The sequence below is a fragment of the Oscarella lobularis genome, chromosome 11 (assembly GCF_947507565.1).
Source record: "Oscarella lobularis chromosome 11, ooOscLobu1.1, whole genome shotgun sequence".
NCBI lineage: Eukaryota > Metazoa > Porifera > Homoscleromorpha > Homosclerophorida > Oscarellidae > Oscarella > Oscarella lobularis.
The window spans coordinates 143,742-168,918 of record NC_089185.1 but is presented as its reverse complement, the minus strand read 5'-3'; the positions used below and the strand labels follow the sequence as shown (position 1 = coordinate 168,918).

The 25,177-nt window shown below is 46.2% G+C and overlaps 12 protein-coding genes across 14 annotated transcripts; 8 read left to right on the top strand and 4 right to left on the bottom strand.

The window, feature by feature from the left end:
* The first annotated feature begins 26 nt into the window (after window positions 1-26).
* On the top strand, window positions 27-4,179 carry LOC136193346 (GATOR2 complex protein WDR59-like). The gene is made up of 21 exons (XM_065982231.1): window positions 27-99; window positions 151-200; window positions 253-388; window positions 446-528; window positions 580-660; window positions 711-748; window positions 799-887; window positions 936-1,052; window positions 1,106-1,183; window positions 1,231-1,503; window positions 1,556-1,771; window positions 1,821-1,985; window positions 2,035-2,130; window positions 2,181-2,319; window positions 2,369-2,435; window positions 2,486-2,812; window positions 2,861-3,064; window positions 3,114-3,300; window positions 3,350-3,701; window positions 3,755-3,862; window positions 3,920-4,179. Exons 1-21 carry the CDS (start codon window positions 37-39, stop codon window positions 4,093-4,095), a joined length of 3,045 nt encoding a protein of 1,014 aa, XP_065838303.1. The 5' UTR covers window positions 27-36; the 3' UTR covers window positions 4,096-4,179.
* A 36-nt stretch (window positions 4,180-4,215) lies between these two features.
* On the top strand, window positions 4,216-11,553 carry LOC136192895 (DNA polymerase theta-like). The gene is made up of 5 exons (XM_065981643.1): window positions 4,216-4,357; window positions 4,411-4,773; window positions 4,830-4,915; window positions 4,975-5,051; window positions 5,104-11,553. The coding sequence occupies exon 5, from the start codon at window positions 5,309-5,311 to the stop codon at window positions 10,550-10,552; it is 5,244 nt and encodes a 1,747-aa protein (XP_065837715.1). The 5' UTR covers window positions 4,216-4,357; window positions 4,411-4,773; window positions 4,830-4,915; window positions 4,975-5,051; window positions 5,104-5,308; the 3' UTR covers window positions 10,553-11,553.
* Window positions 4,278-5,214, top strand: LOC136193009 (coiled-coil domain-containing protein 137-like). The gene is made up of 5 exons (XM_065981798.1): window positions 4,278-4,357; window positions 4,411-4,773; window positions 4,830-4,915; window positions 4,975-5,051; window positions 5,104-5,214. Exons 1-5 carry the CDS (start codon window positions 4,278-4,280, stop codon window positions 5,212-5,214), a joined length of 717 nt encoding a protein of 238 aa, XP_065837870.1.
* LOC136192897 (glycoprotein endo-alpha-1,2-mannosidase-like) lies at window positions 10,547-12,158 on the bottom strand. Its single transcript, XM_065981645.1, has one exon. It carries the CDS (start codon window positions 12,002-12,004, stop codon window positions 10,607-10,609), a length of 1,398 nt encoding a protein of 465 aa, XP_065837717.1. The 5' UTR covers window positions 12,005-12,158; the 3' UTR covers window positions 10,547-10,606.
* On the top strand, window positions 12,091-16,536 carry LOC136192896 (trafficking protein particle complex subunit 10-like). Its single transcript, XM_065981644.1, has 22 exons — window positions 12,091-12,243; window positions 12,288-12,369; window positions 12,420-12,564; window positions 12,613-12,806; window positions 12,860-13,058; window positions 13,109-13,220; window positions 13,270-13,523; window positions 13,576-13,749; window positions 13,802-13,907; window positions 13,959-14,035; window positions 14,082-14,173; window positions 14,220-14,360; window positions 14,406-14,509; window positions 14,554-14,687; window positions 14,758-15,252; window positions 15,306-15,465; window positions 15,516-15,665; window positions 15,717-15,871; window positions 15,918-16,030; window positions 16,085-16,242; window positions 16,288-16,349; window positions 16,404-16,536. Exons 1-22 carry the CDS (start codon window positions 12,201-12,203, stop codon window positions 16,446-16,448), a joined length of 3,195 nt encoding a protein of 1,064 aa, XP_065837716.1. The 5' UTR covers window positions 12,091-12,200; the 3' UTR covers window positions 16,449-16,536.
* LOC136192905 (eukaryotic translation initiation factor 1A, Y-chromosomal-like) lies at window positions 16,435-17,398 on the bottom strand. Its single transcript, XM_065981658.1, has 7 exons — window positions 17,310-17,398; window positions 17,172-17,255; window positions 17,000-17,103; window positions 16,896-16,946; window positions 16,760-16,841; window positions 16,609-16,706; window positions 16,435-16,551 (listed from the first exon to the last, which is right to left on the bottom strand). Exons 1-7 carry the CDS (start codon window positions 17,323-17,325, stop codon window positions 16,549-16,551), a joined length of 438 nt encoding a protein of 145 aa, XP_065837730.1. The 5' UTR covers window positions 17,326-17,398; the 3' UTR covers window positions 16,435-16,548.
* LOC136192906 (probable DNA-directed RNA polymerases I, II, and III subunit RPABC2) lies at window positions 17,392-18,201 on the top strand. The gene is made up of 6 exons (XM_065981659.1): window positions 17,392-17,476; window positions 17,527-17,578; window positions 17,634-17,667; window positions 17,721-17,829; window positions 17,878-17,949; window positions 17,999-18,201. Exons 1-6 carry the CDS (start codon window positions 17,451-17,453, stop codon window positions 18,084-18,086), a joined length of 381 nt encoding a protein of 126 aa, XP_065837731.1. The 5' UTR covers window positions 17,392-17,450; the 3' UTR covers window positions 18,087-18,201.
* Window positions 18,086-19,901, bottom strand: LOC136192900 (uncharacterized). Its single transcript, XM_065981650.1, has 7 exons — window positions 19,637-19,901; window positions 19,419-19,586; window positions 19,239-19,370; window positions 19,114-19,185; window positions 18,989-19,064; window positions 18,790-18,940; window positions 18,086-18,738 (listed from the first exon to the last, which is right to left on the bottom strand). Exons 1-7 carry the CDS (start codon window positions 19,686-19,688, stop codon window positions 18,157-18,159), a joined length of 1,233 nt encoding a protein of 410 aa, XP_065837722.1. The 5' UTR covers window positions 19,689-19,901; the 3' UTR covers window positions 18,086-18,156.
* LOC136192903 (glycerol-3-phosphate dehydrogenase [NAD(+)], cytoplasmic-like) lies at window positions 19,734-21,459 on the top strand. Of its 2 annotated transcripts, none has more exons than XM_065981654.1 (10): window positions 19,734-19,862; window positions 19,911-20,088; window positions 20,149-20,217; window positions 20,274-20,345; window positions 20,430-20,571; window positions 20,624-20,736; window positions 20,787-20,827; window positions 20,881-21,070; window positions 21,130-21,236; window positions 21,287-21,459. In XM_065981654.1, the coding sequence occupies exons 1-10, from the start codon at window positions 19,813-19,815 to the stop codon at window positions 21,360-21,362; spliced, it is 1,038 nt and encodes a 345-aa protein (XP_065837726.1). In that variant the 5' UTR covers window positions 19,734-19,812; the 3' UTR covers window positions 21,363-21,459. The 2 variants fall into 2 exon arrangements, with proteins under 2 accessions (XP_065837726.1, XP_065837725.1); XM_065981653.1 differs by having other exon boundaries at window positions 20,274-20,354.
* Window positions 21,381-22,549, bottom strand: LOC136192904 (uncharacterized). Of its 2 annotated transcripts, XM_065981657.1 has the most exons (7): window positions 22,395-22,549; window positions 22,214-22,338; window positions 22,030-22,164; window positions 21,921-21,973; window positions 21,811-21,869; window positions 21,642-21,752; window positions 21,381-21,586 (listed from the first exon to the last, which is right to left on the bottom strand). In XM_065981657.1, the coding sequence occupies exons 1-7, from the start codon at window positions 22,437-22,439 to the stop codon at window positions 21,473-21,475; spliced, it is 642 nt and encodes a 213-aa protein (XP_065837729.1). In that variant the 5' UTR covers window positions 22,440-22,549; the 3' UTR covers window positions 21,381-21,472. The 2 variants fall into 2 exon arrangements, with proteins under 2 accessions (XP_065837729.1, XP_065837728.1); XM_065981656.1 differs by having other exon boundaries at window positions 21,811-21,973.
* On the top strand, window positions 22,452-24,518 carry LOC136192901 (USP6 N-terminal-like protein). The gene is made up of 12 exons (XM_065981651.1): window positions 22,452-22,709; window positions 22,765-22,850; window positions 22,901-23,018; window positions 23,081-23,182; window positions 23,237-23,346; window positions 23,400-23,448; window positions 23,502-23,567; window positions 23,620-23,674; window positions 23,720-23,814; window positions 23,871-23,936; window positions 23,989-24,088; window positions 24,141-24,518. The coding sequence occupies exons 1-12, from the start codon at window positions 22,623-22,625 to the stop codon at window positions 24,407-24,409; spliced, it is 1,203 nt and encodes a 400-aa protein (XP_065837723.1). The 5' UTR covers window positions 22,452-22,622; the 3' UTR covers window positions 24,410-24,518.
* LOC136192907 (uncharacterized) lies at window positions 24,480-25,136 on the top strand. The gene is made up of 5 exons (XM_065981660.1): window positions 24,480-24,547; window positions 24,606-24,714; window positions 24,772-24,839; window positions 24,889-25,005; window positions 25,061-25,136. Exons 1-5 carry the CDS (start codon window positions 24,494-24,496, stop codon window positions 25,079-25,081), a joined length of 369 nt encoding a protein of 122 aa, XP_065837732.1. The 5' UTR covers window positions 24,480-24,493; the 3' UTR covers window positions 25,082-25,136.
* The last annotated feature ends 41 nt before the right edge of the window (window positions 25,137-25,177 follow it).

The following is a 25,177-nucleotide window of genomic DNA, read 5'->3' as shown; positions in this document are numbered from 1 at the left end:
GACTCGCCACAAAGAAATATCAACGAGACGAGACAAATGAGCAAAGAAAAGAAGACGACGTCGTTGCATCGAGACGCAGGGACCAAATTGGACTGGCAAGTAAGCAAGACTGCTGCAATGCTAATATCCATCGTCACGCTTTGGTTTTAGAGCAGCACGTTGGCTGTAAACGGGAGCGGAAGTCATTGTGTGATCGCAACGTGAGTCGATCGACTATCGATCTCGTTCTTTTTGCAAATTCGGCGTTTTTAGGCGCAAATTTCTCGGCATTGTCGATATCGAATCGCTCTCGCCAACGCGAAAATTGCCAAGAAGTACAAAATTTGACGTCACAGCAATCGACTGGAATTCTCATCCCGGCAGCAGCGAACGTTTAATAGTATCCACGGTAGGCAATATTTTAGTTGTCTAAGTAATTCAATTTTGACCAATAATTTTCTGCCAGTCTTCTCAACACGTCGACTTGTGGAACGTAGAAGCAGAAAAGCCACTTGTGAGATCCGTGAAGGGTCACACGAGAGCTATAAGGTATTTGCATATATAAAAAATCATTTATTTCTCACTGGGACTGTCTGAAAGTGATTTGAGTTGGTGTCCTCATCATCCAGCTCTCTTTGTATCGTGTTCAGCGGATACTTATGTTCATATATGGGATACGAGGTCCTGCTAAGATATATGTATATGACTGCGTTATCTAACTTTGATGTTAGAGAGTTTCAACGGCCTGTAATGACGTGGAAGGCCGTTGGTAAATAGGGAAAAGTGACTTGGGGAGTATTTTTCAATTTTATTTTTTAGCGGGAGCGTCTCAAGTCAAATGGAATCGTCACGATGAAAATTTCTTAGCGTCGTCGCACGATGGCGACGTTCGAGTTTGGGACCGAAAAGCAAGAAAGGATTCTATGTGGATTTTCATTAATGTTTATTTTCTGCAGAGAGCGGGAACGGCTGTCACTTATATTGCGGCTCACACGCTGAAAACTCACGGTCTTGATTGGAGTCGGCAAGACAGAAATATTTTGGCGTCAGCCAGTCAGGATTCAACTGTCAAGGTGAGTACATTTTTTTCTAATTGTTTTTTTTATTCTTTTGGGATTTTTTACAGCTTTGGGATGTCAAGTCGCCTAGAACGGCTAAATGTGTATTATCGGTTGGAATGCCAGTGTGGCGAGCAAAATTTACAGTCGGTCTTTTTTGATAGCGAATGCGCGTATCTAATAATTCTTTTAGCCGTTTGGGTCTGGCGTTGTTACGCTGAAGGTGCCACAGTTGAGACGCGAAGAGCACGTGGCGCCGCTTCTATGGAGTCTCGCCGCTAGCAAGTCGACTATCACGGAGCCGGTTCACGCGTTCGACGGTCACACGGATAGTGTGCCCGATTTTGCGTGGCGAGTCAATCGGTCGTCGTCTTTGGGAGGCGAAATGGCTTCGGCATATCAGCTAGTAACCTGGTCTAAAGATCAGACGTTGAGATTGTGGAAAATTAGCGCTCAACACCAAACTGTAAGCCCATTGCTAGGAAAATTGAAATTCTAATTTTTTATTTATTTAAAAGGCGTGCGGACATGACGTAAAAGATCTAGACGCTCCGGATACGTCTTGGAATGCGAAACGAGAGGCGGGGTCATCGTCTAACGTCGCGACTGAGAACGCGAATAGAATGGAGAACAAGAATCCCGACGATGATCTCAAACTTCTTCAGACTCCGCATACTCTCAGTCAGGAATTTGCGCTCATGAGAAAAGACATACCGGGATGCACTGTCGAAAGGGTAATTAATTAATTGATTGAGTCGAAATTGACTATGTGTTTTTTTTCAGCTGAATGCGGCCAATAGGACGTGCACGACTGTGACTCGTATTGCGTCGCAGTTCGTTCGTCTTTGTATCAGCTTTCCCGAACTGTATCCAAACAAAGCGGTTCCGTCGTTTCAATTTTCCGAAGAGTCGACCATCGACACAGCAACGAAGTCGTCGCTTAAGAAAGTGAGACCGAAGCTAATCGATATTTTAACCTTATGTATTCGGTTTGCAGGCACTGGATGAAACGGCTCAGTCATTGGTGAATAATCACAGACCTTGCTTAGAAGCGTGCCTTCGACGACTCGTTACTCAACTAGAAAAGCAGACGGTACAGAATGGGTAACTCGCTTTAGGCAATTATTATGATGCGCTCTGAAGACTCAGACGCCTGAACAAAGCGTTGAAGATTCTGGCTTAGAAAAGACGACTAGAGCAACGACTGCGTTTACATATGGTAGCTCACTTGATGCACATATTCCTTTTCCTCGAACGTCTGGGGCCTGCTTCTGTGCAAATGGTCAGTTACCGATTGAAAATAGCTCATCTTTAATTATTATTGACTTTAGGTCTTCTTGTCGTCTTTACTCGTCCTCATCTGCTTAACGTTCCTGCTTTAGCGGATAAGACTCCCCGGTATGCTTTTGCTCTTTTTTTAAAAATATTTTTTTTGAAAATTGATGCAGTGCTCTCGCGGATCTCGGCGCCCATCGCAAGTGGACTTCTTCCACGATTAAGAATCGAATTCTCGTACAAGGGTCGTCTTTGCCGACTTCTTCGTCATTGTCGCGTCGCGGAACGACGAACGATTCAGCGAAATTTTACTCTACGTCGCCAAGCATCGGAAGCCGAGATCAATCAGCCGTTTCTCTTCACAGTTATTACCACGCGTCGAAACGAACGAGATCCAAGATTAACGTTGCTAATTTATCGAAACTCTACGTTGGACCCGTCGTTATAAGAGACTTGCACTATCTTCTTCCCTTCAGTCGATCCCTGGCGGAAAGTTACAGGCACGTGAATCCAAACCCACTCGGGAATATTTTAAATTTTGATTGCAGGTTAAATAATGTCGAAATGGCCGAGACCCTATGTCAATTGAATGCGTTGTCAGCGGCGAATGAGAGCCGTCAGGATCTCGTTCAAATGTGGCAACTTCTGGAACTCGTTCTCGATTCGAAGCTATTTGGCGTCGGTCGCAGTGGAGCGGACGACGGACCTCCTTGGGCCTTTTATCCGTTTGGACGAGACATGATTATGTCAATGTATGTCCACAGTTAGATTGAGCTGGCATGGTCTATGTTGTCTTTCTAGTTTGGAGCACTACGAGAAACAGCGAGACGTTCAAACGTTAGCAATGATCACGTCTGTGATATCTTTGTACGAGAACGACAAGTGGCGGATCAATTCGACGAAGGACAGGCCGGTGATGTCACTTCGTCTTCTTCCAGAGCCACCTGCTCTGGCTCGACAAAAAAGTTCTACTTCAGACTCCAATACGGTTCGTGATGCATTCTCGATCATACGCATTTGTTTTTACCGATTTATAGCATCTCAATCCTTCCGTGTTGCCCTCTCCGAGTTTGTCGGAATCTCCCGCTTGGAACTACATGCCTGGACTGCTTGATCCAACTCACGGCTTTCCTGCAGTTGGTGTCAGTAGTTGGAATCATTTGCAGCCCTTTTCCTCGTCTGAAGGAGCGATTGAGTGGGCGGATCCGGACGAAGAGCAATTCAATCATTTGCAGAACGGTTACCTTCTTGATCCTAGTCGTTCGCGACAGTATGACGAATTTCGTCGCGTGTATGCCGATGTCTTGCTTAAATGGGGATTATTGGAACAACGTCTTGAGGTATTGAAGCACATGTCGAACAGTTCTCAGGACGGGGATAACGGAATTGGTCAGCAGAGTGTTTTGTTGGAGCATTGAGTTTGCTTATTGTATTTTTTTTAGGTTTTTGCGTCAAGTGTTCGCAATGCGGAAATCTGCTGAGTGGAGCTGTATGCGAGAGATGTCGAACGCACGGATTTCGGTGTTCTATTTGTCGAATTCCAGTTAAAGGTTCGTGACATTTAGCCGTCTGATTTTCAGGTTGATAAAGTGGACAAATCGTTTAAGGTTCGTCCAGTGTTTGCTTGGCTTGCGGACACGGTGGACACGTACTTCACATGCGAAACTGGTTTACCAATCAACACGTCTGTCCCTCTGGCTGCGGTTGCACTTGCCTCGAATCGAATCCCAAACTCTGGAAATCTTTTGGACAGACGTTTAAAAAGGAAATGAAAGAATTGTAGGATACGAAAGGCATGATGAAATTTGAGTAGTCTATTTGGTTACCTTTTGCTGTTGTGTTTTTGAAACATAGGAAAATCAAATGAACCGCGGGCAGGGGGCTTCAACGCTTCGCGCGCGCTCGTGGAATTCCCGAATCCCGACTGTGTCATCTGTGCCTTGGCGTAGATCGATCTTGGAAGTGATGGGTCGGGTCGGCCGTCACAAACGAGTCAAAGCCATCGATCCCTTTTCGAAGCGACGCAGTCACAAAGCAATCAAAAAGTAGGCAGAACACGTAGACGAATAGAACAGATAGCCTGATCCTGCTTGTTTAGAGTCGTCGACCTTCCTCCTTCTCATGACGATGAAGAAAGCGACGAGAAACAGGCTTCGAAAAAGCGAAAGGAGAAGAGAAAGGGGCTGGGAGCTCTTACGAGCAGCATGTTTCTCAAAGACGGAGTTGAGATCTCGCTCTCTGACAGTGACTCGTTACCCGAGGAACGACGAATCGATAAAGATAATAGCTTTGGGCGAATGAAAGAGGAGTCTAGGTCGACTAGCTTCAATCAACGGACTAGCTTCAAGCAACGGAAAGGAGAGAACGTGGAGACTTATTTCGATCGCATTGATAAGGAAACGACGGAAATAGTGAGAAGACAGATTCAGTCCAAGACTTCCACATCTGAAAGGAGAAAGAGGTTGATTTTATTGCCAGCTATTGGTCATTCTTTATCTAAAGTGCGTTGCATTGCAGAGTAATGAAAGAACGAACCGAGAAGAGAAGAAAAAGGAAAAAGAAAAGCGACGTTTATATTGAAGGCAAAGAGGAATTTGTGAAAGGTGAAGAACATTTGTTACACATAAGCGAGACTTTTAATTAATTAATAACGGAAGTGTAGATAAAGTTCGATTTGGAGAAGTTGTTCAGGCTCCGCCCTTACTCGTCGCTCCAAGAGGTGTTAAAAAAGGAACTGAAGTATGATGAAGAAGAATATTTTTATAATCTTCAAATAATGTATTTTTTGTAGGCGAAAAACAAGAAGGATACGATGCAAATAGCACATATGGAAAAGGAGAGGAAACGTGCTGTTGCTGCATACAAATTAGCGAAACAGCGTAAAAGATGCAAGAACGCATAGATATATAGTGAGCACGTGCGAGGTCCATCCCGGATAACGTTTGACTGAATTTGAATTGATGAGGAGCACTTAGCTTCAGCTACGTCCTCTTTCCATGTCGGCATCGTCTTCTCGCAAGCGAATAAACACGCGAGATTACCCTTTGCGCTCGAAATTACCAAGAAAGCTCCATGCATCGTCCGAATCTGCTCCAGCGAAGCCGAAAACCTCAACGAAAGGCATCGCCGAGCCTCGAAAACAACGACACGACGAGAAAAAAGCAAAAAGAAAGACGAGCGCCGCGCAAAAACGCCGCGAACTGCGCGAATCGATAGCAAAGCCCGTCCTCACGCCTCCCGCAAAAGAAACGAGCAGCCTTCGCGCCGTCGGATCGAGTCTCTTAGAAGGCGTGACATTTTCAACGTCGTCGTCTTCGTCGTCGGCATCTGGCTTCGTGACGGCATCGGAGCTCCACGCCGCGACGACGTCGAAAAACGCGTCGTTATCTTCAACGTCTTCCCTTAGTCAAACCGATCTTCTTATGTCGTCGTGGTCTTTGCCTGACGCTGTTCTGAAGAAATACAGAGATTTCGGTATCGTGTCGATGTTTGAATGGCAGGCGGAATGCTTGCAAAAAACGAAGGCACTCCAGGGACGGAATCTCGTCTATTCGGCGCCAACGAGTGCCGGAAAGACTCTCGTATCCGAGCTTCTTATACTGAAACGAGTTCTTGAGACGGAACAGAAAGCGATTTTTATACTTCCATTTGTTAGTATAACGATGGAAAAGACGGCCTACTTGAAGAATCTTTTTCGAGGCGTCGGATTGACTGTCGAAGCATTCGTCGGCACTCAAAGTCCCAAAGGGGGTCTCGCGCGCTGCGACATTGCCGTCTGCACAATCGAGAAAGCCAACAGTATGATAAATCGTCTCGTCGAGGAGAAAGAACTAAGTCAATTAGGCGTCGTTGTTGTTGATGAGCTACACATGGCTGGCGATCCGTCTCGCGGCTATTTACTCGAATTGCTTTTGACAAAGATTCGGTTCGTTTGCATGCGATCTCCCAATCCCATTCAGATTGTGGGCATGAGTGCGACACTTCCGAATTTGATTACTCTGGCGTCTTGGCTTGACGCGGAATTATATAATACCCATTATCGGCCCGTGCCTTTGACGGAGTACATCAAAGTCGGAAACGCAATCTACGATAAAGAAATGGAGATGATACGCGATCTAGATGCCGGGAACGATGACCCGGACGGCGTCATTGCATTGTGCCGCGAAACGGTCACAGCTGGACAATCCGTTTTGGTTTTCTGTCCCACAAAAATCCAGTGCGAAAACCTGGCACTCAATATTAGTCGAAAGCTGAGTAGTGATAATCCTGACAAAGTCGACGATGTTCTCAAGCAGCTAAAGAATACGCCAGTCGGATTGGATCCTCGCCTCGCCGTCATCGTTTCTCAAGGCGTCGCCTTTCATCACGCCGGTTTGACGATGGACGAACGACGAGTGATCGAGACGGGGTTTCGTCAATGCGCTCTTCGCGTCGTCGTCGCCACGTCGACGCTCTCGTCGGGCGTCAATTTACCGGCGAGACGCGTCATAATTCGTACGCCAATTTTTCACGGTCGTCTTCTCGACACGATGACGTATAAGCAGATGACGGGTCGAGCGGGACGAAAGGGCGTCGACACGAGCGGCGAAAGCGTGCTCGTTTGTAAGGAGACGGAAAGAGCAAAGGGTATGTCTCTCGTCCAATCGACGCTGACTCCAGTCAAGAGTTGTCTTCTCGACGACGACGGAGCGATGAAACGAGCGCTCTTGGAAGTCATCGCCGGCGGAGTCGCTCTCACTCCCGATGACGTGGAAACGTATACGTCGTGCACTCTGCTAGCGGCGGAGAGAAAAGCGCTCGGTTGCGACGTCGATGCCGTCAAAAAAATTGTCGCCGATTCGCTTGTCTATTTGCAGAAGAACGAATTTATTTTCTTGCGCTACAGCGGCGGCGGCGGCGACGATCGAGAGTCGTATCAGCCGACGCAGTTTGGTGCCGCTTGCCTTGCGTCGGCTCTGTCGCCGGAAGAAGCGTGCGTCGTTTTAAAAGAGCTTCAATGCGCTCGCAAAGGATTCGTCTTGGAAAACGAACTTCATCTCGTTTATCAAGTGACGCCTATTTTTCTACAGAGACAATGGCCGAATCCGAATTGGTATCAGTTCTTGCGCTTGTGGGAAAAATTGCCGCCCGACATGCGACGCGTTGCCGATCGCGTCGGCGTCGAGGAATCGTTTCTCGCTCGTGCCGTCTACGGGAGGATTACGGAACGCGACGCGCAGCAGAAAGCCGTCGCCGACGTTCATCGTCGGTTTTTTATGGCGATGGCGTTGAATGAGCTTGTTCACGAAGCGCCGCTCGGTGCTGTCGCCGAGCGCTACGGCGTCGCGAGGGGTCCTCTTCAGTCGCTTCAACAGTCGGCTGCTACTTTTGCTGGGATGGTGACGATCTTTTGTCAGCGGCTAAATTGGAAGAATATGGAATTGCTTCTGTCGCAGTTTCAGAGTCGACTCTGTTTTGGAGTCGAGAGGGAGTTGTGCGAATTGATTCAGATATCGTTGTTGAATGGGCAGCGTGCGAGAACTCTCTACAATGCCGGATATCGAACTTTAGCGTCGATTGCCTTGGCGTCGCCTGTCGAAATTGAAACGACTCTGAGGAAAGTGACGCCGTTCATGAGCGCCAAGGACGACGAGAGAAGCTGGAGTTGGGTCAATCAACTGCAAGTGAAGATGACGGAAGCTGAAGCGGCTTCGGAAATTGTCCGAGAAGCGAGAGAGCTCGTGTTGAGCGACAACGTCAATATAGACGCCGCTGCTGCTACTGGGTCTGCATCAGATGATGAAGAAAAAGCCGCTTCGATACCTACGACTGCCTTGGCCACTTCGGAGGCTGAGCCACTGAACGCTGCTGTAGCTTCGCCTGGTGATGGAATTTCGCCGCAAGATCCAGATTCGACCTGTGATCTATTTGGAGCAAAGACCGTTTCTGTGGCCCACAGTTCGCCAGCTTCGACGTCGGCTGCTGCTTCGTTTTCTGTGTCGACTCCCGCTTTCGCTACGACTCGCCCTTCGCGTCGGTGGAGAAATGTGGTCGAATTTGGGTCTCCTATACTTCCCGTCACGCCTGACGGCGCCGTAGGTCGACGCAGTTTTTCTATGCCAGAATTCAGCTTCGAAACGTTGGAACTGATGGCAGCTGCTTGCCACGAGGCAGAAAAGTCGAGTCAAAAAAAGACTACCAGAGAAATTGCTGTTGAGTCGAGTCACGCGCTGTCGCAATCGTCCATTGGCGGAGGCTCTACGTTTTCTATTATTGACGTAGCCGCTCATAAGGATTTGTTTGAAACGTTTCTATCCGAGTGGAAAGGTCAGAAACGCTGTTCTGTCGCTTTGGCTTCCTCTCGACTTGTCGGATCGTCGAATATCGGTACGAGGCGGCAGCGAGCGCAGCAGCAGAAATTGGGTGCCGAATCGACTGGATATTCAGCTCCCGATGGATCCGAAGTCATTCTAGGGATGGCCGTGTGCTGGCAGCCGAGGGATGCGTATTTCGTATCTTTCGCTCCCTGTTCTAGTTCGCCGCCGTCTTCTCAGAGTGGCGACAGTCTCGCCGAAGCTGGTGTTGATCCAGAATTGAGCCAAAGCCAGCGGCTTTCCGCCGTCGCCGCTGTTCTTCGCGAAGCCTCTACTTGTCCAGTTCGAATTCTGTTCGGTGTCAAAACCCAGCTAAAGAAATTCGCTCAAACGTGCGGAGTTTCTCTCTCCGGCGTTTTGAGAGATCCTAACGTCGGCGACTGGCTGCTGCAACCGGACGGCAAGGAGAAGAACCTTCATCAGCTGCTGAAGCACTATCTATCGGAAGAATTTGACCGACGCAAAGGTGAAGGGCTCGCTTTCATGGCAACGAATCCTGGCCCGGCTCGACTCAAGGCTTGCGCCGAAGCCGTTCTCCTTCTGCCTCTAATGGACTCGCTCGAAGTGCAACTCGACCAAAACGGTCTAATCGAAGCTTTTCACGAGGTAGAGATGCCGGCCGTCGTGTCTCTAGCTCAAATGGAAATGCACGGATTGGGCTTTTCTGCCAAGGAGTACAAACGGCAGTCGGGTATTCTTCACGAGCGACTATCGTCGCTGGAAGTTGAAGCGCATCAACTAGCCGGTCGCCAGTTTTCTCTTAACAATCCTGAAGACGTTTCGACCGTTCTTTTTCATGAACTCAAATTACCCCCGCCGGATCCGAGTGGCGGAGGTAAGAAAGTTATGGGACTCGGTCGCATTCGCCGGTTGAGACAATTTAGCACGGCGAAAGGTGTCTTAGAAAAACTCGCTACCGAACATCGTCTACCCGGCGTGATACTGGAATGGCGAAGAGTCGAAAATGCGGTAACAAAGACCCTTCTTCCTCTCGCTAAAGAACGACAGAGGGATCGAGCGGAGAACAGAGTTTTTGCTACGTGTCAAACTCACACGGCGACGGGAAGAATTGCGGTCTGCGACCCGAATCTGCAGAACGTTCCAAAGGAGTTCGATATTGGATGCGATACGCGAAAGATTTGCATGAGGGATATGTTCGTTGCGTCGCCGGGATGCGTTCTCGTCGCTGCCGACTATTGCCAGCTCGAGCTCCGACTCATAGCCCACTTGTCGAAGGATGAAAAGTTGATTCAGATTTTTTCCCGTGCCGGTGACGTGTTCCGTTCGATAGCCAGCGAATGGGTTGGCGTCGGAGTCGACGACGTGACGGCTGATCAGCGGCAATGGACTAAACAAATTTGCTATGGAATGATATACGGAATCGGAGCGAAAGGACTTGCAGAACAGCTGGGCGTCAAGGAGGAGGAAGCAGCTCGCTTCATGACGTCGTTCAAATCAAAATACGAAGGGCTCGAGTCGTTTTTGCGGTCGTCAGTGGACAGGTGCAGGGAGCTCGGATACGTGGAGACTCTTATGGGACGGCGACGCTATTTACCGGCGATTAAATCGACGAATGCAAATGAGAGAAGCCAAGCGGAAAGGCAGGCGGTTAATAGCACGGTTCAAGGATCCGCAGCCGATTTGGTTAAACGAGCAATGATCAACGTCGACGCGGCGATTCTCAACGAAGGCCTTAAAGACGACGCGTCGCTCGTTCTTCACATGCACGACGAACTCGTTTACGACGTTCGCCAAGAGGTCGTCACGAAACTGGGACGAATTCTTCGGCGAGAAATGGAAGGGGCCGTCGCGATTACTATACCACTTCCCGTCAAGCTCAACTTCGGCCGCAGATGGGGATCGATGGAAACACTAGAGCTCCAATGACGTTCGTACTATTATTGTGCAACGGATATCAAAGCAGAAACTGTACAAGTACCTCTACTGGTGTCCAACTAAACTGGCGTAATGCCTAGTCGCTTCGAGATAACTAAGAGGCCCTTGCTTGCCATAATCAAGGTAGGTGAATTGAGGCGTTTTCTTTGGCACGGCTGGCTCGATTTGGGTCCCTTCGTGCCATTCGTTGAATGACGTTATAGAAACGATGGGCGGTTTAAGTCTGAGCGCATCCTGAAACGAGTTCATGTAGTACATCCCCGACTGGCGATCGCGAGTCGTTTGCCCGTTCCACGGTCTCACTTGCGTGTCGACGTAACCGGGTCCAATGCTGGGAATGAAGAGTTTGCCCGTTTTGTCGGCGATTTCTTTCAGCTGAGGCCAGTTTCGGTGCGTGCTTCCGTACGTGAAGCCGTTTGCTGCAAAGTACGTATAGAACCCATCGAAATTGGCTCGTTCAATGAGCCCTTTATGTCTGTCTGTGACGAGAAGAGAGATGAAGACGCAGTCGTACTTCGTGCCGCGTACTGTCGATTTTCCGTTGGGCTGAAGCAAGTCAATCCAGTCTTGAGTGTCGGTGAGATAACTATCATAGACGTAGACCATGGGCAATGATACGTCATTGGTCTTCTTGAAACGATACATTGCTGGATGATTGCCGTATTTATCCATGAAGTAGACGATGTCGTTTCTCATGTGCGTGGCATCTCTTTCTTTGTACGGTTCGCTGTGAATGGCGATTTTGAGTTTGTGCTCGTGCGCAACTTGGAGTAGGAGAGGCATGACGCTGTCGAGACTTTTCCCATTGTCGTCCTTTTTGTCAGGAGGATACCACGAAACAACTGCAACCCCAATGCCCGCCAGTCTTATCTGATACATGTGCAAGTGAACGACTGTCTCATTTTTTGAGCTATACGCCCCAATTTCCGGGTAGAAGTTTGAGCCAATGTCATCCGGAGGCTGATGCTTTCCACTCGGATACTTGGCCGTCTCTTCCTTATTCCAATGAGGCAAAAAGGGATGATTCCAATGTATATATTCGCCATCGACGTCAGGCGTGCCATACCACGGATAATAGAAGGCGTGGACATTATAATTTGGCAAGGGAAGATTGTTGCTCTTCCATAAATAATACTTGATGGGATTCTTCTCCAAAAGATCCGCTTCGTTTACCTTCCCAACCGGACCGACGGGTTTCTTTTCTAACGACGGCAGACGATGAGACGTGTTTCGAGCGACGGCCTGCACTCTGTTCTTCGTCTCGCGAAGAAATCGTCGTTGGAGCGCATTCGCTCGCACTTGGCGCAGTTTCTCCAAATTCGGTCGCTCGCTGACGTTCTGATCGATCAGGACGTAAAGAAACATGGCAAACATGCAGATAGCGGTAAAGACGACGAAGGAGCGGACAAAAGAGCGACGCATACGGCGCCCGAGGTTCGGCATCGTATCCAGGGAGACGATAACAAGATCAATTTACTCTGCGATGGTCGTATTTGGTTGGAGAAATAACGTCGGATAGCTTTCTATCGATCTCACGCAGCTCGTCGAGCTGTGGGCGATGCGAGGCAAGTGGAAAAGCGTTGGCGAGAAAAAACAAACCGGGAAACCGACGTCGACTGAACTCCCGGACACGAACTAAATGGCTGTCAATGCGAAAAGCGATCTAAAGCCGATTGTCACCTGTACGCTACACTTTTTTGATGTTCGAAATAAGCAATGGCTTTAGATCACGGAGATCCGGCATTATTTTCCTCTTTCCACTCTCAATTGGCGCAGAATTTGCCAACGGAAGCCGTCACGTGGCAAAGGTAAAGTTTTCGCATAACATTTCTATTCTTCACCGACGCGTGCCCTATAGATCACACGGTCGCGACGCAATAAAGCTCTCCTTGGACCCAAACTTCGTCCCGTTCAGCGAAGACCTAATCGCGACGAATCCAATCGACAAATCCATAAATCTGCACGAATATCCATTTTTGCATCTATTCTGGACAGAATGCAACGTAGAACAAAGAATACATTGACTAATTTGTGGAATTCATTGCATGCAGGACATTCAACAGTACAAGAACGGGGTCAAAGATCAGATTAGTAGCTGGTTGGATCTTCTCTCCAACAATCTCGCTCTCGATTGGCTCGTCGTTGTCGTGTCTCAGCACGAATCGTCACCGTTCGCAAAACCGAGAGTCAATATCATAGAAAAAATCAAAAACGATTTCTGTTCGAAATCCGCTCAAAGTCAAAGGCGCGAAGCAGATTTTTTTTCAATTGAAATATTTGGAGATTTTTTTCGTGTAGATGTATTCAGTTGAAATTTTCGTCTCAGCATCAGGAGACGCGATTATTGGAATCGTGGCAGGCTCTACTGTCTCGAATCCGACAGCTCCTTCTCCAATCGTTCACGCGCAATCTTCCGCGTCTCGAAGAAGTCGTTCGATCGATGAGGGAAAGACGAATGACAAAGCCGTGGAACTTTTGCGACTACTTCATACTCCAGGCAAGAGAAAGAAACGTGAGATGAATAATCTAATATTATTAATTTAATAGGAACAACTATCTTTTGTTTTTGAAATGCTGACTTTGTATGAAGACGCTCTGATTCAGTACGACGAATTGGATGCTATGTTTTCCCAATACGTCATTAATACCAACGCAGGAGGTCTCCATCTAATAGGGATTATATAAAAATCAATATGATTTTTTTTCAGAATATCCTTCCTGGTTGTCTACTTTTGCCGTCGAATGTCGCAGTTGGTATGGAGCGTGTCTTCGCGTCACCAGTCAAGGCATTCGAGCCCAACGCTATCTCATTAAAGAGAGATCGTGCAACTTGCTACAGTTTCGAAATTATTTATTTCTACGACAATCAATGCTTCTGTTTGCCATGAAACGAAGTTTTGGAATCGCCGAGAGAGCGTTCAACTTCATGCACGGCTGCCTACAAGAACTCAAATTTCTTCAGGTTTTTCTCTCTCTATCTTGATATATATATATATACTCTTTGCGTATATTAGGTTCCTATCATTGATGGGGGTTCTCACGTGTGGGTGTACTTGAGTTGCGTGCAAATATTATCTGAGCTGGAGAAATTGAGCTCCGTTGAGTTGGGTCTCGCCGACGAGAAGGAAATTGCGCACGAGAAAATGTTCATGTTGAGAGCGAATATGTTGAAATACGCTTGGGAAAAGGTGGGTAAAGAGAGAGGGAAAGAGAACACGTTGCTATTGTTGTATGTTTCAGCTACAGTTAGTGGGAACGTTGTGCAAGGCTTTAGACGGAAAGCACGCGTCTTTGTCTGAATGCGCTATTGATTTAATGCACGGTATAATGGGTAGCGACGAAGGAGGTAAAATAAATAATTAATTTTATTAATTTTTTAACTATGAGAAATACGTAGGTATTGGGGCGTCTGAAGATAGTCTACGTCTCCAGGCGGCACTTTGTTCGGCGTCAGATTTCCACGCACTCTACTTGGTACACCATAACTTATTAAATCTATAATACTATGTATTCTGTGAAGGAATTGGGTCAAAAGACGTTGGACGCGTATTCTCACATTGGACGAAGACGTTTCGCCGCTCAAGTCGGTCATCAATTGGCTCTATTTAATTTGTACGAGGGTGAGCTCACGTGACGTAATATATACCCGTGTCTTCAGAGCTCGAGGCAACTACAGCGTCGCCGAGCCTTTACTCACAAAGGCTTGCCAGATTTATGACGCTGAACGCTGGTATTTGTTGTCAGCGAACGTACTCGTACCTCTGGCCGATTGCCTCTTAAAAATGGGTCACATTGAAAAGTACACCTAAATATTAATTCGTATTATTATTATGTAAAATTTTAGATATGCGAGTACGTGCTCTAGTTTAGCTTGTTTTGATCCGTCGTTGCCTGATAGCACGCACAGTCATTATTATGAGGAATTACTCAAAGTAGCGGCAATGCCTGGTAAACTAACTTACATGCCTTTACATCTTTAATTGGGCTTGTAGACTTGTCCACCGTTCTCTTGCCCTTTGAAGTCGTTTTTGAGTTACATGGCGTTCGACCTACAAGCGATGATAGTGTATTTTGTACAGATGAGGACGCTGTCGTGGCTATTGAGCTCAGCTCTTCGCTTATTAAGGCGAGAACGCACCGTTTATTTATTTATTTATTTATTTATTTAATCACCGATGCGTAATTTTCTTGTTTAGCCTATTCGATTTAATCGAATCTCTCTCAGTTTGCATTGCAAGCACTCGGCGCTCGAGTCTCCCGTAAAGGAACCACGCGACGTCGATCGGAGATTGACGGACGTGTCCGTCGTGGCGAAAGTGATGGAAGAAAACAAGCCGAATCGCAAACGAAGAACGAGCAGTCGATCAGAAAGCGATAAATTGGACGTGTATTGTCGTACCGATTCCATGGCAACGTCGGCATCGTGCGGAAGTATTAATCTTCTCGCAGACGACGGCTCGGATCAGAAATCAGAAGATAGTGAAAGCCGCAGGGAATTGGTTGAAGGAGACAGTATAGACGCTTTGAATCAGGAGCAAAAGGAGGGGGATAATAAGGAGAATGGTGATGATGATGATGATGATGAGGATAATGATAATGACGACGATGAAAATCTTGAATTGATTTGGCTCGAAGTGGAAAGTCCTGGTGAGTTGAAACCGGGTTTTAATACGGTATTGGTTCGCGGAAAAGTAAGCGTAGCCTCCTTCGTTTTCCCTTTCGAATTTTTTCCGATTTTTTTTAGGTTGAAGATGAAGGACAGTATTATATTCGGGGGCTGGAAATAGAGATAGGTTCTCTGCAGTACATTTTGCCCTGTATACCGATGCCTAGAAGAAAACAGGGGCTCGTTATTCTGCCCAGAAAGACGGACGTCGAAGTCTGTCTGAAGCCTCTACACGGAGGTTTCTTTATGCACGGCAAATTTAGAGCTGACGTGCACCTTTTCGTGCAGATTTCTTACTCGTGGATGTCGTCCAATCGATTCGTCTCTCGGTTAAATCCGGAAAAAAGGGAATATCGGGATTGTCTTGTCTCGATCTCGTCTTACCGCCGTTTGTTTCGGTGAAACGTCTGACCGGTGCCGTCATTGAAAGCGATACAGGTGCTCTACACGCATTCGTGGCTAACTAGGGTTTAGGTATTATTTTTTCAGAGGAAACTGTTGTGAATTTGATTAGTGTCGTGGCCGAAGATGGAGCTCCTGTTAAAATTAGTCTCCCGCCCGTCGATCCTCTGCGCGTAATTCATATAGATATGCAAGTTGTTGGTAGCAGTGCTGGTGCAACGGGCGACTCTCGCAAAGCCGACGTATGTGAGGTTTACTCGCATCTCTCACTAGTCTTTTTTGATTTAGGTCGTTGTTTCGTGTCTTTGGGTTAATCCGCTGCTGCATTGCCCAATGAATCTCACGTTTTTTCGTCCCTTTTCGTCGTCCCATCAACTGCACGCTGCGTCATCATCAAGCGGGTAAGGTCTCTTTGAATTTTCGCCGACTTATTTCTATTTCTCTCTGTCCCCCAGTCGTTTTTTGCAGCTACTATTCAAGAATGTTTTCCCGTGCGTTCTGTCGATTCTATCCGTGAGCTGTGAAGGCTTCTCCGCCGAGTCGAAGCCTTTGCACGCTTTGAACGAACGAATCGTCACGCCAAAGCAAACCATGTCCTATCTCTGGTCGCTTGGTAAGAAGAAAAGCACCCCTACATCGATTTTGATCGATTTTTTAGACGCTCAAACGGCATCTAATGATTGCTGCTGCACAGTGAAATACCGAAGTCAAGCCTGCCACGTAAGTTTTTGTAGGAATTGGATTGCGCGAATAGCCAAGTGTGTCTCGCTGCAGGAAACGCATAATTTTGAGTACACATTCAGCGTGGAAAGACAATGACGGAGTTTATTATTACACGTATTCTTAGATTGGCGAAAAAAATCTACTAAGCAGTCCCCTAAACTCCAATCACTCATTTCAGATCGACACTTCATCGTAATCACTAAACGAAAAAGAAGAGAATTTAGTCGAAATTATTTTTCAATTGGAGTTCACTTACGTCATCATCTTCAGAATCGAGATCTTCCTGATATCCCATTTCGAAGGCAACGTCTTCATCTTCTCCTTCGCCAAACATCTCAGTTTCGTTGATTTTAGCTACAGTAGTCGGATTATTCCATTGACTGCGAAGAAAAGGAGAGAAAACTCACCGTGCTCCGGAAGTTCGCCGTACGTTTTCAGATTGCGAGCTTCGTCTGTGGTATACTTCATAATGACGTCAGCTTTGGAATCCTGAAAGGATATGATGAACCACGCCCCCCTTTTTCCCCCAACGTGTTTTCTAACCTGATAATCTCTGAGACCGATGAGAACGACGTCGCCTTGACTGATCCAAACCTGAAAGCGAAATCAAATGATTCTCTTCGTTTAATTTAGGATGTTCGCGGCACTTTTTTGCGCAGTTTTCCGCGGATGTGGCACAGTCGCTTGACTCCGTCGAAGCAGAGCGCTTCGAGTCGACCGTTGCCAAGCATTTTCGTGACTTGCGCATATTCTGCGCGTTGCGTAAACGGGAGAGATAGAATGTTGCGAGCCTACAGCCTTTGTTTCTTCGACGTTTACCTTGTCCGTGCTCTTTGAAGACGAGTTCTCGCTTTTCCGACTCGTTTTCGTTCTTGCCTCGTCGCCGATTTTTGCCTCCCTTTCCTGCGAGGAAGAATATTAAACGGAAACGTCTGTTTGGGACTCGTAGGGAATTGCCTTTGTTCTTTGGCATTTTGGGTCAGATATCGCTTCTTTATCGACGGCTTGAAAGTTAGCAAGTGAAGCAAAATTGCGCAACACACGAAATTTAGAGCCCGTAGGTTGGAGTCCCGTCGATTCGGCGTCGAACGTCTCGAAATGTCTGATCAAGAGGATTTTGAAGAGTAATGACGTCGTGCAAGTTCGTCTTGGCTATCAAGAAAGCGTTTTTTAGTGTGGGTGACGATTACGGCGAAGAAATGGAGCCAGACGACATCGTGGACGAGGTAGAGCGTCTTTTCGCGCGATTTTCTACGTTTTTTCTTCATCGAACTCTCTCAGGAACAACCCGAAGTGGAAATTCTGCCAGACGGGGGTACGGAAAGCGCAGTAAATAGCTTAGAGACGTGTTTATGATTTTTCGAAAAGGTGAGACGGCACGTGGGGGAGTAGGAGAGTCGGGAGGCAAGACGACAACGCCGTTTATGACGAAATATGAAAGAGCGAGAATATTGGGAACGAGAGCGTTGCAAATTAGGTGAAATCAAGAAAGAATTGCTACAATGTAGCTATATCCTTGTTTTAGCATGGGTGCCCCTGTCATGGTCGAACTTGAAGGCGAAACCGATCCTTTGGAGATAGCCACAAAGGAATTGAAGTAAGATACTTCTTGTCTATGGGTCAAATGTAAGTGTAAGATGCACTAGGGAGAAAAGAATTCCTATGATTATTCGACGATATCTTCCTGATGGAAGTTACGAAGACTGGGCCGTAGATGAACTGATTGTGGACTAAAGAACACCCCCCAAAAATCATTATTAATAATCAATAGTTAATTAACGCAAAACACTGTATTTTTAATTTGTCAAAAGTTTCCGCAGGCTGCTGCAGCCTCGGCGGCGAACACGTGCATAGCACCGGGGCCAAGATAAGGAGGAGCATCGTCATCTTTTGGAGTGAGACGCTTTCGCTTTGATGGTAACACTTCCACAAAGAAGTCAGTGAGGGCGGAGTCAATACTGCTTCTTGATCTAGTAATTGGTTTGCGTTGTGACGTCAATTTGTTTTCCTCTTCTTCTTCAGACCCTATGTCTTCTTCTTCTTCTTCTTCTTCTTCGACGAAACGCTTTCGTTTTACGTTTCGATAATCCAATGGAATTCCTTTCTTCAGATGTTCTTTGACCACACGAATTGCAAAGTCTGTGCATCCGGTGACTAATTGTATGAAATTGTCGCAGAAGTGACTGGAGAGCATTTCGCTGATAATCTCTCGATTTTCAATCTGTTTTTGCTCTCCGTATCGTTTTCTCCAATCTTTTGCCTTGTCCTCGATTTTCAAAATGGATTGAGTGCATTTCATTGGACAGCACTCGATTCCAGATAAATCTCCAAATGAATTCAGCGCGTGACGTCGACTTTTTCCGTTTGTGAATTCGGCTCGACTTTTCTGAGACGGAAAATTCACTGATTTTTGTTTCTTCTTAGGAAATTTCCTTACCCCCTCTTCCGTCTTCAACGCTTTATAGAGAAAGTTATTCGAATAGCGAAGTATTTTCTTGGCGGCGATCTCGCAAAAGTGATACTCATCCCTTAGACGCTTTCGCTCCTCCTGGACGAATTGATCATAAGCCGGCGGCCTTCTGCGTCCTCTAAATAAGCGTTTCTAGGACACAGAACATAGGGGGAGCTCTGCTTACGGTTGTCTTGAGAGCTGAAGAGCGCTCTGGTACACATTCAGTAAGCCAACTGCTTTTGTTTTGTCCACACTTCCATCTAGATTTTTTTTCTAAGAAATGACTTGGGAGTCCATTGTGACGCTCACCTTCTCCTGTGAGATACTTCTGTATGCATCCACACGGTGATGAAGTCACTTTGGAGCAATAGAGCAAAGCGGCTAGGACATTTCTACGTCAAAAAAACGGTATGTATGTATATTAGTTTTCTCACCATCATCGTCATTTAGTAGCCTAGCCAAAGACTGTCCAAATTCCTCGGCTCTTTTTACCAACTTCTTCTTTTCAGACAGGGATGAAACAACAGTAGCAGGATTCCGAATAAGTCGTCGACCAAATGAAAGTCCTACAGTAGTAAATCGATACAACTCATTGATTTTTTGGATGTATCTACCACAGGCGTTGCAGAGACAGAGCTTTTTTCCCGTTTCTGGATCTATTTTGTAGCGAGGTGTGGGCGGCTTTCGTTGTTTCGTGCGTTTTCGGCGTCGTTCCCTTTGCTTTAGAATGGTCTTACTGCCACACAAGTCGCAACAGAAATTTTCCACGCGGGGACAACGTTCTTAGGAGCGAAAAGGTTTTTAATCGATCTGCATGCAAACGTTAACTAACGTTTATGCTCCTCCGGAGATTCCTTCGGCTTTGCACGTCGTCGCTTGGACATGAGAGCGCGACCACGTTCTTCCGGGACCTAGTCGATTGTCACACAGCAAAAAGGTTGCCTGTGTAAAGGTCATTCGCTGTACGCACGCGTTTACGTGGGAGCGTTATTGTCTAGAAAAGAAAGCATGGCAACGGCGAAGAAGTACAGCGTTTGCATCGTTGGATCGGGAAATTGGTAGAACTTTGCAACGTTTTTGCAATTGTTGCGACGTCGTTTTGCTAGGGGATCGGCTATTGCTCGTATTATCGGCGAAAACGTGAAGAAATCGGACCTGTTCGAGGAGCGCGTGGCAATGTGGGTCTTCGAGGAAATGATAGGCGATCGTAAATTGACTGACGTCATCAATAACGATCACGAAAACGTCAAATATTTGCCGGGATTCAAAATTCCCGAAAACGTCGTAAGTTCGGTGTCCCCTCGCCTCGATGACGTCAGAAATTAATTGTGGTGTGCCGCGGAGGTTGCTATACCGGATGCGGCGAAAGCAGCGGAAGGTGCCAACATCTTTATTTTCGTCCTTCCTCATCAAGTGAGCGAAACGTCGTGGAACTGAGGAGAGAGATTCGCTATTCTCTTCTCTCTCAGTTTGTCGAGGGCGTTTGCAAGCAGATAAAAGGTCACGTGACCAAGGATGCACTTGCCATTTCACTGATCAAGGTTCCAATGGTCGCCACTTGTCTTTTTCTTGACGTTTTCGTTTTTATCCATGGGCGCGATTCTCTATGGCACGTGTTTTTCTAGGGAGTCGACTCCAAGGGTACAGGGCTCGTGTTGACGTCGTCGGTCATCGAAGAGGCATTGGGCATTTCGGAATGCTGCGTGCTTATGGGAGCCAATTTGGCAAACGAGGTGGCAGCGGAGAATTTCTGCGAAGCAACAATCGGTAAATAAAAAATGACTAATTAATTATTTATTTATTTAATTGTTGTGTTTAGGTTATAAGAACGCTGAGCACGGGAAGATTCTTCAGACTCTTTTTCATACGTCATACTTTCGCATTGCTATATGTTCGGATTGTCAAACTGTTGAGCTGTGCGGTGCTTTGAAAGTCAGTTGGAAATACTTTTCTCACGCGCGATGACGATTCTTGAAAACTAGAACGTTGTAGCAGTTGGCGCTGGAATATGTGACGGTCTTGGGTTAGTGGCCCGGACACTCAGAGGCGTTTTTATCTGTTATTTTTCTCTCTCAGATACGGTGGCAACACAAAGGCTGCCGTCATTCGAATCGGTTTGAAGGAGATGGTGTCTTTTGCTAAGGAATTCTTTGGCGGTGGACACGATGCGACGTTCTTGGAAAGTTGCGGTGTTGCTGATCTAGTGACGACTTGCTACGGAGGACGCAATCGCAAAGTGGCCGAAGCATTAGCAAAGACAAGGAAGGTAATGATAATGAATAATGTGAGTGCTATAGTATTACAGGCAATGATTCATTTTTCAAGTCTATTGAGCAATTGGAAGCGGAATTATTGAACGGTCAAAAAGTCCAGGGACCACCGACGTCGATTGAAGTATACAAATTGTTACAAACCAAGGGCACGGTCGATCAGTAAGTAAATTTAATATGATAATAAAAAAATATTTTTATTATTACATTAGATACCCACTATTTTCTACTGTGTATCGGATTTGCTATGAGGGTCTTCCACCCGAGGACTTGGTAAAAAATATTTAGCTCTTTCAAGAAGCTAAATAAATGTTGAACCAATGTTGGATGTACTGTATTTACTGTCTAAACGAGTCGTAAATAGAGCGTGAATTACTGCAACAGACATGCAACAAGCGTCACGATTTCCAAAGAGAAAAACTCGGTTTCGCTTTAGACTCTCCCTTATTGGTTAGACTTGAATTTTCCTCTATTGCTCCCAGTACGTCTCCGTGGGCGCCAGCAGCTAAATCCTATCAGAAACAGGAAGAATATATAAATAAAGAAGTTGTGATTTATTTTTTTGACCCTCTGTCTTAGTGGCTGCGTTTCTAGAACGTATGCTGAGCCAGGCCTTGAAAAATATGCCTGTGGATCATGTGATTCGGTTGCAGCGTGAGAAGAAGGCGTACTTGCAATCTTACAAAGGTAAGATTATTGTTTTGTTGATTACTTAGTACGTAAGAGCCACGCGTACTTTTTTAACTATTTTTTTGGCTATGAGATCTGCCTTTGTGGTTCTCTTGCAGCCTTTGGCTGAGATCATAGGAGAATCAATAGTATATAAACTTTTATATGGTACAGTACCCCCAAAGAATGGCCAAACAGAATCAAGCGCCGATCCGAAATCAGCGGCTGTTCTGAAGAACCAATCATGATTATTCATTTCCCTCTTACATTAATTAAAAGTCTACACCTTCCCTCGTGATCCTTCAACGTCAAATTGGGACTGTGATTCATTATAATCATCAGGGCCTTTCCGTGACCTTGGAAAGCGGCGCAATGAGCTGCCGTCCACAAAGTCCCGGTATTCGTTCCGTTTACGTCAGCACTGGGGGAAATCTCAAGGGAAGTGGCGCGTCTCATCCTACTCTACTCACCCCCTTTCCAACAATGTCTCGCAGACATCCGAATGACCCCAAAAGGCGGCTAGACACAAGGGAGCGAATCCTTCGGACGATTTTCTATTGGGATCAGCTCCCTTAGCAAGTAAAGCATCGACAGTCTAAATACGGGGGGCTAAACGAACGAGGAAGTCGAAGGAATTACGGTATGTGCTACTTTGACGTCACCGCTCGCACACGCCGACGTCAAATCGTTAGACATATTAAAGTGCGCATGCGCATAAAGATTCTGGGCGGAGTTTCGCTGCTGGGGTCGAAGCGACGATCGTTGCTCGTCAACCGTTTCTCTGTCGCGGCGTTTTCTAAACGATATAACGACCCCGATCGATTTCGGGCGTCGGATGGTTCGATTTCGCTTCGAAATCGTCGAAATCATTGAAGAATTATGAGTGAAGACGCGACTGCCATCGCCGCGTTCACCGAATCGGACAAAGATGCCGAACGAGCGGCCATTGTAGCAAAATACGATCGCGTATGTAGCGAAATCGCGCGGGAAACGCTCGAAATCGATTTTTTTCCCTTTTTAGGGCCGCGAAGAGGGAGCGGCCATCGATCCTTGGGAGGATCCGAATTTCGACGTTTATCTTTCGACAGATCGCCACGGGTTTTTACAGTGAGAAAACGTCATCGCCGCGCTTCCTCTTTAGTCTATTCGTTTTCTAGTAAAAAGCACCTGGCCGAAGTTCGATACAGCGAGAAATATCTTCAGCACGAACGCGAGCGGCAAATGAAGTGGAATAAAATGCTCTCGAAGTGGGAAAAATACCGCGATAGCGAAAAGGTTCGACTCTCAGTCATTTTGCCGGTATCCCGGGCTTTTCTCTGACGCGCGACGTCACGTAGCTACGCAAGAGGATGTTCAAGGGCGTTCCCGACTCGCTGCGATCGGCCGCCTGGCAGAAGTTGTTGGAACTGGAAAAAGTCAGGAAACCGCGCGTCTACGAGGTAATCGTTCGCGTGTCGTCGAAAAGAGAAGTCCCCTAGAGGCAATTAATTAAGAATATGAGGCAATTGGCTCGGAAGGTGTCTCCGGATATAAGGCAAATCGATTTGGACGTGAATCGAACGTATCGCGATCATATCATGTTTCGGGAGAGATACAATGTCAAGTATGAGCTCAAATAAAAAAGTTTAATTAATCTATATTTGTTTCCTAATAAAGACAACAAGCTCTTTTTCACATTTTGGCTGCCTATTCAATGTACAACAAAGTAAAGATGCCAAAAGATTCAATTAATTTATTAAAAATTGATTAATTTTGCAGCATGTTGGATATTGTCAGGGTATGAGTGGAATTGCCGCTCTCCTGCTTATGTATCTCAATGAAGAGGTATCGATTAGCATAAAAATTGGAGACTTTTTTATAGTTTTTTCTACACTAGGATGCGTTTTGGGCTTTAGTTGTTCTTCTCAAAGACAGCAAATATTCTATGCACGGTTAATTAATAACTTTTGCGTGGCGTTTATGCATTGGTTATTTAGGTTATTTTGTTCCGGGTCTTCCGAAGCTCCTACGAGCCTTTGATCATCACAAAAGCGTTCGACAGAAGTATCTACCCAAGTTGCACAAGCATTTGGTATATATAATAAAGTCATTCGATTATCCTTTGAATCTCTTGATACTTTTTCATAGTCGAAAGAAGACGTCGAGCCTTCTTTATATGGAACCAAATGGTTCCTACAGTGTTTTCTAGATCGAGTGAGTTTATTAGTTAATAATAATTTTTTTATTTTGAATTTTTTGGGGATAGACGCCGTTTTCTTTAACGTTGCGTCTTTGGGATTTGTATTTGTTTTTGGGTGAAGTTGTGATCACGGCAACGTCCTACGGGGTTCTCAAATTGCATCAAAGTAAATCCTGGCCTATTAAAAATAAACGCACCTGCTAACTTTTCTCTTCTAGAGGAATTACTGAAATTAAAATTTGAAGACGTAGTTGGACACTTGCAGTCATTGGCCAATCGAGATTATGACGACGACAAGGTTATATCTGAAATTGTTCAGCCTTGCATTGAGGAGCTTCGTCGTTCGAAAATGGAACGAGCTCCCGTGCCGGAAAGTGAGAAACCGCCCGAGGTGCCGGATGATGACGATGCTGAGCAGAATGGCTTGCCTAATGGATATCAACCAAGAACTGCAGGTAATGAAGACAATCTCGAAACTTCGTTTTAGTATTATTCCGCCTGCTTAAGTTTTATAGGGCTGTTGTCGCTTTTTTTTGTTCTTTCTAGCGATCCTGTGTACAGTTAGGTGCGAATGTATTATCCGGGATTTGTTGGTAGGCGTGTTTTCGCTAGCGGGGACATCATGGTGGGTGCTTTTAGATCTCGGCGAATCTCGGCCATCCGACGCTCGCGCTCGCTTTTAGGTTAACGTGCCGAAAACGAGAAAGACGTTTTGCCGAATGAAGTGCAAGAGGCATACGCTGCACAAGGTGTCGCAGTATAAGGCCGGAAAAGCGACTCTCTACGTTCAAGGTCGGTTCTGTTGCGAGTGAAAGCTTTCGAGCGACCTTCGAGCGACTTCTTCGATAGGAAAAAGGCGCTACGATCGAAAACAGAAAGGGTACGGCGGTCAAACGAAGCCAATTTTCCATAAGAAGGTACGTGAATCGGCGCGGGGACCCCTTTTGTCTACAGCCCTGGTTTTAGGCGAAAACGACCAAGAAAATTGTACTAAGGATGGAATGTCAAGTGTGCAAAATGAAGAAGCAGGTCCCGATCAAGCGATGCAAGCATTTTGAACTGGGCGGAGACAAGAAGAGAAAGGTAAAAAAGCCAAAGGAGAAAAAATGGACTTGTTGCTCATTTTTTTCTGTTTTAGGGACAAATGATCCAATTCTAGCGGATTCTGTTTTTCATTTAAGCGAATCACACATTATACAGTACAATCTGCGCGAGTTTTTTTCCTTCTCCTTGGTCCGGGCCTCTTCATCGTAAT